The sequence below is a fragment of the Leptinotarsa decemlineata genome, unplaced genomic scaffold (assembly GCF_025532065.1).
Source record: "Leptinotarsa decemlineata unplaced genomic scaffold, Ldec_3_MD MMD2_tig00000133_RagTag_RagTag, whole genome shotgun sequence".
NCBI classification, from domain to species: domain Eukaryota; kingdom Metazoa; phylum Arthropoda; class Insecta; order Coleoptera; family Chrysomelidae; genus Leptinotarsa; species Leptinotarsa decemlineata.
This window is the reverse complement of record NW_027412542.1, coordinates 479,825-492,273: the sequence shown is the minus strand read 5'-3', so window position 1 is coordinate 492,273 and position 12,449 is coordinate 479,825. Positions and strand designations below refer to the sequence as shown.

At 38.0% G+C, this 12,449-nt stretch overlaps 1 protein-coding gene across 2 annotated transcripts in view; it reads right to left on the bottom strand.

Moving 5' to 3' along the window:
• robo1 (roundabout guidance receptor 1) overlaps positions 1–12,449 on the bottom strand; it is a 280,396-nt gene that overhangs the window by 25,971 nt on the left and 241,976 nt on the right. For both annotated transcript variants that reach the window (XM_074172448.1, XM_074172449.1), the window contains 3 exons: positions 8,144–8,410; positions 5,032–5,309; positions 2,983–3,199 (listed from right to left, as the gene is read on the bottom strand). In XM_074172448.1, the coding sequence (XP_074028549.1) occupies positions 2,983–3,199; positions 5,032–5,309; positions 8,144–8,410 (762 nt within the window). The remainder of the gene's footprint in view (positions 1–2,982; positions 3,200–5,031; positions 5,310–8,143; positions 8,411–12,449) is intronic.

The window sequence follows — 12,449 nt, the reverse complement described above, 5'->3', positions numbered from 1 at the left end:
CACTCACCGTCTTCCTTCTATTACGAACTGAATAACACTCTACCAATTGCTAACTGCTGCAGATATATTCGTCTACTGATTTCATAGTGTGCCAGGCATTTCTTTTATATTAAACAGTGTGAGTCACCCCCACCATGAAACCGTGAAAGATTCACATTGCTAGTTGCTATCCACTAGAGATGCCTGACGTCACAGCCAAGCCCATCTCCCAACTTGATGCGATAACAGTTGCCGGTACGAGCAAGCAATGGTCGTTGCGGTCTCGGAGAGGGTAGACGCTAGGCAAACGGTCCTCGGCTGCCGTTGTGTCACCATCGATAGCGGGGCTAGAGCGAACCTTCATCGCTTCGGGAGAGGTGAGGGCAGACCGATGAATACGCATTACTCTGCCACACGTCGTGGAGTGAACATGTCGCTCTCTAGCCGTTGAACGGTTATTGCTGTGACGTCACTCCACTACTAACTTGGTGCCCTAACACCGATGGAGCATTTATTACTTGGAGGATCTTCGAAGTATGCAGACGTATGTTTGTACATAGACAAACAAGCACATGATGAAACCCTGTACCGTGCATTCTCCTACACACACACATAAACACACAAAATCTCATATGAAAAAAAAATCTGAACGATCCATGCACCAGACACTTCAAGGTCACAACGCCTTGACTTCACTGCACAACAAAAAAAACTTCACCAAACAACAACCAATAAAAAAAGCAATTAATACGTCATAGTGGTGGGGGGAGGCCGAGAATCAGCTGTAAACAACTACTAGTGTAGTTTTGTGACACGACAAAAGGTCTATAATTTAAGCTTTTTGAAAGGTGCACTGACGCCTGAGGATATGCAATTTACCTCTTTCATCCTGCATTATATGCATATGCCCGAAAAAACTTGAACAAATACGTAGGTTGAAAAATTTGCAAGTTAACGAGAAATTTTCCGACGCGAGAACAAAGGATATTCCCAGAGAGGTGAATGTAAATAGTCTGCATGAGTGAAAATTGAATGTTTGAATAGACTTAGTATACCGTTGTTAGATGGAGGGAAAAATTAGAGAAACACTATGATACGAATCTACCTCTGGCTTTCTGGAAGTGAATATCAATTTTGAGTTAGACTAACCCAACAAATCAAAACAAATTTTCTGAACAAGTTTTTTTTCTTAAATATCCAAAAACAGAGGCTATTCAAATTCTACACACGGGTAACTCGTAAACGTTAAGATATGGAACAAAGGCTAAATTGTGGCATATTTACATATTTTGAGTAGTATTAAATGAACCGAAAAACCGACTGTAGCTCTTCTTCTTCCGGAAAAACTAAAAATTTCGAAATTCCGTTTTTGAAGTGATAACTTCTTATGGGAGGGTAAACCGCTTGGTAACATAACGCATAACAGCGCCAGTATCTCTGGCTTCCCTTTCTCCGCTAGCCGTATCTCTCGCCTCTATTCGCATGGTTCAGTGTTCAGTGTGCGGTGAACATATACTGTTGACAGTGAGCATATAACGCTTTTGAAAGTGATTATGAAAAATTTGATGAAAGGTTACTTTAATATACATATAATATAATGCGATTTATCAATAGCAAACATTCAATAAGTCTACCCCCCAGAGTCTATATTTTGAATTTCTATAGACACCAATGTTATCAGAAATTAATGCCACCACCCTAACTGAAACAAAGTTTGAAGCTGTCTGGCATGAAGGAAAGGTGCGTTCTAAACTTTGGTTGCAAACGTTTTATAAAGATACAGACTACCACAGTTTTTTATTTCATTATTCAAGTAGACCCCACATTGTTACAAAAGCACCACCAGAGACCTCATGTTGAGACATTCTTTTCGTTCTGAGTTAGCAGATGTGTTTAAATAGGAATTGGTGCTAGATGATAGAGAAATAAGAGGTAGGGATACAATAACCAAAGAAAGAGGAAGAATAAACACTTTGCTATAGAATACGGATTACGTTATTGACCGAATCTATTGTTATTATGTGAAAGAGTACCTCAAATTTAGTAATTGATTCATGTAATTTTCTATGTTGCAATAATATCTATCAAAAAAAAAGAAAACTAATGTAGTATCCAGATGTAGGTAACACTGGTGTCAGGGCCGTAGCGAAAAGAAATACCAGGGGGAAAGGGAATCCAAATTTTCCCAACCCCACCAGCAAAATTTCCCAACTTTCGAAAAAATGAAAGCCAAGGGATTAGTTACTACTATAATATATTGATTTTCTTACTTAGCTATCTAAAGATTGGCTGAATGCTTATGCCCGTTCGGGTATGCACAAACAAAAATAAATTTTGGTAATTATAAAAATAATAATGGGTAATATTCTACTTTGGACCAAGGTCCTTGTTCTTTCACCATATCCACCATGTATAGGAATATTCAATACAAATGAAAGGACACTTGAATAATATTGTGCTTATTGCTTTTACTATTATTTTTTCTATTTTCACCGCCAGAAATTTCACAACTTTTCCAAGTCGAAAAAACAGCGAAAAGTTGGGAATTTTGTAAAATTGTCACTTCAAAATTTGTGGACTGTTCAGGACTGTTCTCTTATTTGAGAGAAATTAAACTTTTTTGAAGTTTTCAAACAACTCAGAATTTGAAAGTATGGGATCTCCAAGTTATGCATGTTGGGAAATCCCAACCTTCTCCCGGTTCTTTTCTAATTATCTCTCCCTTTCTTTTCTCTCATTTTCATTTTTTTAATTTTCATTCATTTTTTTACTATTATTTACTATTATCTTCACGGCCCAAAATTTCCCAACTTTTCCTCCAGTCGAAAAAGCAGATGAGGCTCCCCCCCATCCCCCCATGGCGACGGTCCTGACTGGTGTCATTGTCATAAATCTCCGACTGTTGGTGTTTGGGAAAAATGCTTTTCACAGCTCCATTTTCTATATTTTCACTGAATCCACGTAAATTGAACCATTTGTCACATTAACTCATTTAGTACTCACCATCAATATCTAAAGTCCCTCCAGCAGTCAGTGTATATCTCTCAGGTAAGTTGCTACTATGTAATGTCTCTCCATCCTTCAACCAGCGGATTTTTGGGGGTTCACCTTCAGGACTCGAAGCTTTGCAATGAAGGGTCACCATGCTGTGCAGCGGTAGAGTCTGATTAGCTGGACCAATTTGAATTATGGGAGGAGGAAGGTCAGCAACTGAAGTTACCTATAATGAAACGATATAATTCAAGATACTGTCCAGAACCAGTAGCAATATAAAGTTTTCAAAAAAAGAACGGAGATTCCTTTGGGTTGAAGATTGAGATAATAAAAAATAAAGTCAAACTAATTTGAGAAGAATATAAATAAAATGAACTGTCATCTGCACACTATATTCAAGTTTATTTAATGAATTTTTATCAGAAAAATTCAGCAATTCAAGTGTTAAACAAAAAAAATATGATGCTATAAATTGCCTTTAACAATTTTTGTATATGAAAACAGCTCATCATATATATATATATATATATATATATATATATATATATATATATATATATATATATATATATATTGTTGTATAATTATGATTTATTTATCTCAGTTATTACAGGTTTCTCTCCACTTGCTACTACGAATGTTAGAAATCACCGAAGAAAACAGAATAATTTTCAGGTTCATTGCAGGTGTACTGCTTAAAAGAACTCAGGCGAGCTGTACTCTAGAACGTGTAGAAGCTGCTGAGATTTTGCGATACAGCTTTAGTGTTATTTATAACATCCCCATTCAATACCATAAGAAGATATTGATGACAGTAACTAACAGCATTGATAATGGAGATCCTGCATTACAGTAGTGCTGAGCTCCACGATATTAATGGATCCTTATTCCTTCCTGTTCTTTCCCTGATTAAAATTCGAACACTGTCGTCTGCGAAGCTATGTTGGGCCGGACGTTGTTTTGGGAAGTTAGTTTATGCGAAGCTGAAATAGGGTTGGTGCTACTGAACTTCGTCAACCACCACACACAAAGATATATCCAGAAGGAATTAGTGGGAGATGACCGTTTGCCGGGAGTTGGCCATCTTTCGCTTGATTATAGGTTTCCATATGTTGCGTATCTCTACGCCAACTATTACAAAGCCCGAAAGCACCGTCTAATAGAGTCTTGATGATTCCTCTTTCAGTCGATTGATGGTGGTTGGATTCATCCCGTGTGAGTGGGTCCCGTGTGAGTGGGTTTTCGGTATACAGATATTTCCCACTTAGTGTCGGTCCTCTTCACCAATACGAGAAGGAACTAGACATCATCAAAAATGATCTTCAACGGAATGGCTACTCCAAAGCGATGGTAGAATAGACTTTGGCCAAAAGACAGCAGGAGCCTCGCAAGGAAGAGAAGCCGTCACAACCAGTACTTGCACTTTCCTACATCAGAGAATTATCGGAAAAGATAAGAAGAATTAGTTCCAAGTACAACATCAGAACCTGCTTCAGATCCGAAAACACTATCCGTAGCAGCCTCACAAATACCAGGCCACCAAACGCAGACTGCGATTCCAAGAATTGCATTTACCGAATACCCTGTGAGTGCGGAAAATCCTATATCGGTGAAACTAAGAAGCTATCGAATGTTCGAATTGCCGAGCACAAGAAACACACACGGCGAGAGGAAACCAGTAAATCAGGAATAGCAGAGCATGTTTGGACCAATCAACATAACATCGAGTCGTCCTAAGCTGAGATCATACACAGAGACAAACATTGGTTTAGGCGGAAACTCCAAGAAGCTGCATACATGTTGTCCAACAATGTATTCAGCCAAGCTAGCATAGAGATACGCAACATATGGAAACCATTAATCAAGCAAAATATGGCCAACTTCAAAAGGAAATTAAACAGCAGCCTGGAGATATTCATAGATAGTTATCGAAGCAACTGTTACATGATTTGAAAAATCTCCGATTGATATCTGGGGACTCATTACATTTCAATTTACGGAAAACAGCTTTCTTTATATACTACCTGTCAAATAAGATATTCGCCAAAAATCACTCACCTGGAGAAAAGCTCTAACACTACTGGATCCCGCCACGCTAAGAGCATTACAAACTAGGAATCCGGCATCTTCCCTCTGCACGCCCTGTATCCTCAGTGTTCCATGGGCGTTGACGTGCATGTGGCCGTTAGAGTTGTCGGAGAACATCAAGATCTGCGAGCCCTCTTTGCTCCAGAAAACGGAAGGCTGCGGATTTCCAGTGGCAGAACAGTGGAACTCGACGACTCCATTTAGGCTAACTTTTTGGTCGCGGGGACGTTCGATAAATGTTGGAGGTGCTGAAAACAATTTCCTTGTCGAATACCGAAAAAATATGTGTGTGAACAGATGATATCGGAGATTGACAGTAAGAGAGAAAGATAATTCAAAGCAGGTCTGTGGTTGCAACAAATTGTTTTGTCTGGTTCACAGAACAAACTCTTAAGCTTATCACCCACTTGTCCAGCACAGCACAGCACGACACCGCACAGCACGTCCCGTCAAAATACGGATAGGATTGGAACAATGAAAATGAATGGACCAGCTCCCAATAGCCCGGCACGGCACAGCCAAGAGCGTCCGTCGCCGGCCAGCGCCGGCCAGCATCATCTTGTCCAAAAGTGCCTGGGAAGTTTCAGTCTTTCTGTTTTGCTATTCCATCAGTTGACAATACAGTGTCAGACGGTACCTATGAAAATGGACGAGGAAAAATTTCAAGTGAAATTCCCTTGAAATCGAACAAACAGCACCTTCAGTATGCTGGTTGTAGTTGGACAAGTAGGTGATGCTACTACCCGTTGCCATCAGGCGACGGACAGCGCCATGCTGTGCTGTGCCGGACAATTGAGCGATAAGCTTTACTGTTTCTTCAATGACTAGACTAGACGATAAATTAGGGTTATTCTGTTCCTCAATATTTTCTGGGTTTTTGATCTCCCATAATTTGAAAAATATATAAATATAGATCGGTAGAGATTCTGCACGAGTGTAATAAAGGGCAAACTAAAAAGTTAACCCCTAAAAGTTACTGCATAATATAAATCTTTGGAGAGACGAATCAGTCAGTAACTTGTCGTATTCATGAATTTGGTTAAATATGTTAAAATCTGTTCCTCCGTTAACCAGTTCTACTACGAACGACAACCCTCAAAATTCGAAACTTGTACGAGCTAAGAATATACGAGGTTTTACCTTGAAACGTGCAATTCCTTGGCCTATAAATGAAACGAATGATTGAAAAAATAAAATATAAGAGTGTCAGTCCTTGCTGATACTTCGAGATACAATCGTCGTCCTCGCAGTCAACGCCTATACCACTGTTGGTTTCTGCCGTAGTAACAATCAAAACGTTTGGCATTTCAAGTTTCATTCTACCACGGTCCACCAGCCCGGATTTTGTTCTTTTTGATGAATTAAAATTTTAATTATTGGCTTTTTCGAAATGGCTTTCTGGGAAAAAGACCTTTTACGAAATCTGAAAGTATGACTGTTGAAAACAATATTTTATAAAAAATATGTGATCTCCAGTGTTTTTTATCATTCTTTTAGAGAGAAACAACTTTTTTTCCTAACCATTAGGTTTTAATTCGTTCTGAAATACCAAGGTAGTCCGAGAAGTACCCCGCCTGACCTAGAGATGGCGGTAGATGTTTGAAAAATATCACTGTACTAGAAAGTACACAATCTATAAAGTATATGTTTTAAGTTTGAAGACGCTGCGTTGTTTAGTATTTGTTTGTGAGCCATCAATAGCAAATGTTTTCGGTAAATTTGTGAAAATGGAGAAAATTGGTTATCATTATGTGGTACAATACTTTTATTTGAAAGGCCTCAGCCCAACCAATATAAAAGCTGAACAGGATTCTACTCTGGATGAGTCTGCTCCTTCATTTACAACAGTAAAATAATAGGTAGTACGAGGCCGTACGAGCTGCCAAGACGGGCATCACAGTGGTCGACCAAATGAGGTGACGACTCCAGAAACGGTGAAGAAAATCCACAAAGTGGTACTGAATGATCATCGACTGGAAGTGCGCGAGCTAGCAGACTTACTAGGCATTTCAAAAAGTGTGGTACATCGTATATTACCTGAAAATTTGGACATGAGCAAGCTGTGTGCAAGATGGGTGCCGCGTTTGCTCATCAAAAACAGTGTCGTGATGATGATCAATCGAGTGTTTGGTTAAGTTTCACAGTAACAAAGCAGAATTCTTGCATCGTTTCATAACCATGGATGACACATGGGTCCATCACTTTACACCCGAGACAAAAGAACAATCAAAACAATGGACTCACGAAGAAGAAACGGCTCCAAAGAAGGCGAAGACCGTTTCATCGGCAGGCAAGGCCATGGCATCGTTTTTTTGGGATGCGCGAGGGATAAATTTTCATAGACTATCTTAAAAAAAAGTGAAACTATAAATGGCGAGTATTATGCCAAGTTATTGCAACATTTCAGTGAAGAAATCAAGCAAAAACGGACGTATTCGGATGAGAAAAAAGTGTTGTTTTATCAAGACACCAGCTCACAAACCCATTATCGCAGTGGTCGAAAGAAGTGTCGGCAGTTATTGGCTATTTTGAGGAGCAAGACAGTTCTCATTATAAAACGGTATCGAATTTATTGACCATTGCTGGGAAAAGTATATACATATGCATGGAGATTATGTTGAAAAATAAATAAATTTGTAGGGTTTTTCCTACAACTACTTAGTTCAGAAATATTTTATTTCTTTTTTTTTGTATTATAAATTTTAGTTAGGAAATTAACTTTTCATAACTCTATTATCAAGCAGTCGTCCAAAAATCATCCATTTTTTTATGTTAATTCTTTTATTTTTATTTTCACCGATAATTTTCGTATTTTCTCATGGCATATCATTGACATACTCTCTTATCTCGAAACGAAAGGTAATTGCCAAAAAACAGACGAATATTTAGAACGATACCACTTGGGATGTTTCGAGTAGGTACTCATTGTTAACACTCTTATGGATTGAGACAAGGATTTCAGGTACAAGTGGTTGACTCTTCTTGACTATATTTATGATCCCCACCATTGTCATACATTCCATGTGATACATTCATTCAGTTATGGCCCATTTCAACCAGGTTTCTTTCTTTATATACTCACAATTGACAACCAGCGACGACCTGGCCGAAATCGACCCGACCAAATTTTCAGCGTCACAGATGTAAAGGCCCTCGTCCTTTGTTTGGACATTTTCTATCATCAATGATTTATCATCGAGAATTTTGGCACGTCCTATAGGCATCTTTCCGTCCTCTCGTCGCCACAGCACGTTGGGAGTTGGATCCCCATCGACGGAACATTCGAAGACGACTTTCTGGCCGGAGAGAGCCACTACGTCTTGGGGTTCTTTATTGAATATCGGTTTCACTGAAAAAAAAAAGAAAATGTTAAAATTGAAGTCATATATGCAGAAATGTGTTTTTCAATCAAGTTAGATCGAGTATTATAGCAAACATGTAATACAGAAGTTTCCCAAACACATATTAGTTGAATCTCGTCTTGAGTTTTGCGTTGTTCGACGTTTCGGCTGCGGCTTTGAAGTCATTTTCAATAATTGGAAAGTATGCTCACATTGACATCTCAATTTGCCTACTCCTCGGGAAGTGAAACACTTTTAGGGTTTTGTGACTTGACGCCGGGGTCTCAATCTGTCTATTCCTCAGGTAGTAACACACTTTTGGGGTTTTGTGACTTGACGCCGGGTCTCAATCTGCTCACTCCCCAGGTTTCGTAACTGTTCTTCGAATTAGTCCATTGCATGATTCATTCGAAATGGAGGCATGGAGCCAAAAAACGAAATTCGACAATTCTAGTTTTAGGGGATCATCTCAAAAACAACCACTGATATTCTCGATTTGAAAAGATATTATACTAGTTTCCCAAAATAGGACACTTTTATCCAATTCAACCGACCTTGTAGGTCTGTAATAAAATGACCTATATTTTGAATCCTAAAAATAATTTGCTTTTGGTTTTGTTATCTGGTATCCAAAACATGACATCGGTCAAAATTTCCGCAAATGCGGAGCTTCTGCATATATTTCTATATCCGCATCCGCAATAATCAATGCCTGAAGACATACTCACTAAAAATATATCTCTCCGGATGTAATATGCAATCGCTTTTATGTGAAGATATACGATCTTTCAATACTCCGGCAGTCTGACCTATATATTCAGCACTGCAACGACCAAGGAATACTATAGATATAGATACTATAGATATAGAAATTTTGTTGGAACTTCATCTCTAACGTTTGAAAAAAGTAAGTTGATTGTGAGGACAATTCTATTTGAGACCTTTTATATTGTCAATTCTTCTGAAATGTCCTGAAGGCTTGAGTGTGACTCAATATGGAGGCACTATGACGTCATCTATAGAAATATTGTCGAACAACTCGATGTAGGAAGAAAGAAAAAAAAGCTGCTCGATTTCTGAATGAAAATTCAATATTTGAAATTTTTCACTAATCTTCAAAAATTTTTTAAAATGCCATATTCTACTTCATTGATATCGAAAATCTTAATAGGACGTGATATATTTTTAAACTTTGATATTGAAGTATTCCTCTTCCAGTACAAAAAAATGTCTAAGGTACTGTGCTATTGATTTTTGTGTGAAAAAATGTCGGCTCTGCGGTCACACTTCCAGACCCGATAGATTTCAACAATGAAATCCTACTGTCAAAAAAATACGAGTTTAGTCATGTATGTTCTCTGTTCATATATTCGAACACTGTGTCTTTCATAATTGTACTTTCAAACATTTTTTTTAATCTCTCGGTATTGTTGTAGAAATAAAGAAAGTAACGCCGGCCGCCACTGGTAACCATAAACCAAACGTGACGTAGCTGAGAGCGTGGGAATACCCAATGTTCCCTGCCGCTCGAGAAGCAGTGAGAGTCATGCTACCGATGTCGATGGAACTTTGGCGAGTGTTTGTTGTAACTAAAGTGAAATAAAGTTAAGTTTGATTATTCAGTGTGGTCAATTATTGGTGAACTCACGGTAAAAACGTAACAGTATTTAGGTTATAAAATTATTTAATTTGAAGAATTGTGAAAAAGTGAAAGAGCCAAAGCTGCTCTACATCATTATGAGTTAATAAATAACTACTCGGTCACTGGCACAGAAAAATGAACAGCATGCTATCCTTGACATTTTTTGTATTAAAAGAGTTACACTTTGAAGTCAAAATCATATGACGTCCAAAATAAATTAAGAAAAATTACGAAATCGATCACCATTTTGAATGGAAATGACCACATATCCTTAAAAAAGAATTGTATAGGCGATGAAATGGTCAAAAAATATACAGAGTTCTTTTTAAAACTTTTGATTTTGGTGCATCTTCTGTATAAGTTCACAAGTGTTTCATGATTAAAAATATCGGAATCATTCATTTTGAATTTCAAATTTCTTACCTCAAACAATTGAATGGCGCTGTGTACAATGATTTTGTTGAAAAAATTTACAGTTTGAGTATGAACAACATAAACTATATCCATACAACAAAAAAAAAGCAACCTAAACAAAGATAGCGGCTTGATCGAAGCATGATCACGCACATTTGCATCTATTGTGTAAAATAAACAAGCCTCCTTACGCTGGCCAATCAGATTTAATTTCAATCGGCTGAAGAAACTGCTAATTTGTGTTCTTACACTACACCTAAAAATGTTCCTATACCCAGCCGCAAACTAAAAATAAAATAAAATAAAATGTCGACTCTGTGTAAAGGCTGCGACGCTGTACAAGCAGCCGTGTCTGGGAGATCACGGGCACTATGCATGATAATGTTTTGGAGCACTCCGTAGCTTAGATGGACAGATTATAGATATGTCTATGTGTTTTGGTTCTAGTACAGTGATAGTTGGGTTCATCATAACCCAATTAACAATGTATTTTTCAACTTCATTCTGTTGTATTTTCTATGGGACTAGTAGTTAATTTTTTGTGAAATTGGAATTGGACAATTATTTTTTTTAACAAAATGGAAATAATCAATGAATGTATTCAAATTTAGCTCCAATCTCTCATTGCAGGTGCCAGACATTTTGTTTTAGACCAAACGATTCATCTTGAAGTCTGAATGGCTCCACGAATTGTAAGTGCTCTTACACGTCGTCAAATACCACCAACTTCCAACATATAGAATCCAATAGACATTCTACTGAAAATTAGTGTCATTCAACGAGAAACTAATTAGAATTAGAGGACTTTCTCGCCTCCGAACCAGACGACTCATCGCAGTCTCCGCACACATAGGTGGCTTTGACTTGTCGTAAAACAAAGTACGCTTTTAGCGACGCACCATCAAAAGCATTTTGATGATATGCAGATGTCACAATTTTTAACAAGTACTAATATTTTCTCGATGCTAGCCCGGTAGACAACCGCCTGTCTTTCGCAGTTTATAATAGTCGCCTTGTTGAAGTCTTCTCCTCAGAAGACCTCAAAACCAGCTTTGACTTTTGTTTTTGGACATTATTTGAACTTTTGGAAAGGGGCTGAATTCTTTATATTTTCTTAACAATATGTAACCATCTTTATATGAAAAATTTTGTTTGGCATGACTTTTATTATACCAATTTTTTATTTATTGATATTAGTATAAAAAATATCCGTTTCAATGAGCCTAGTTTGAGCTGTAATATCTCAGTGAATACTCATTCAATTTATTCAACATGGGCAGCATTTGAGTATACTTTTTCCAACGTAGCATGAGTCGATTAATTATGAAATTATGTGCTTGGGATTCGATGAAGTCGTTCTTGCCTGGTCTTTATTGGCGAAGGTTCTACCGGCGAGAAAGTTATCGAAGTGCTTGAAAAGATGATAGTCGATTGGCGAGAAATCTGGGAAGTATGGTGGGTGGGGCAGAACTTTGACGCTCAATTCGTTCAATTTTCGGAGGATGATTTGTGAAATGTGCAGGCGGGCTGTTGCTGATGCATTTTTCCGTACATTCGGTACATTCCATAGAATTTATTGTTTGATCCGGTTGCAAAAAGTTATAGTGAATGTCACCAGACGCTGACCACCATACAGTAACCATGATCTTCTTTTGGTGGGTTTTCGCCTTCGAGAAGTGCCCGGGTGGCTCATCAGTGTCCAACCACTCTCCTGAACATCTCTTGTTGTTGTAGAGAATCCACTTTTTATCCCACGTGAAGATCCGGTCGTTTTGGTTGTACAAAAGCAAAGAAAAACAGACTTCAAAACTTGAAAATTTCTGTCGATCGTTCAAATTCTGGGGCACTTACTTTTCAGGCTTTTTGACCTTTCCAATACGATTTAAATAATTAAAAACCGCGTGGGAGCAGTAGCCCCGTTTTTCCTCCATCCAACGCACTTTGATTCAATTTGGAATCGTAGAGAAACATTGGCCAAAAATCGCTCAACG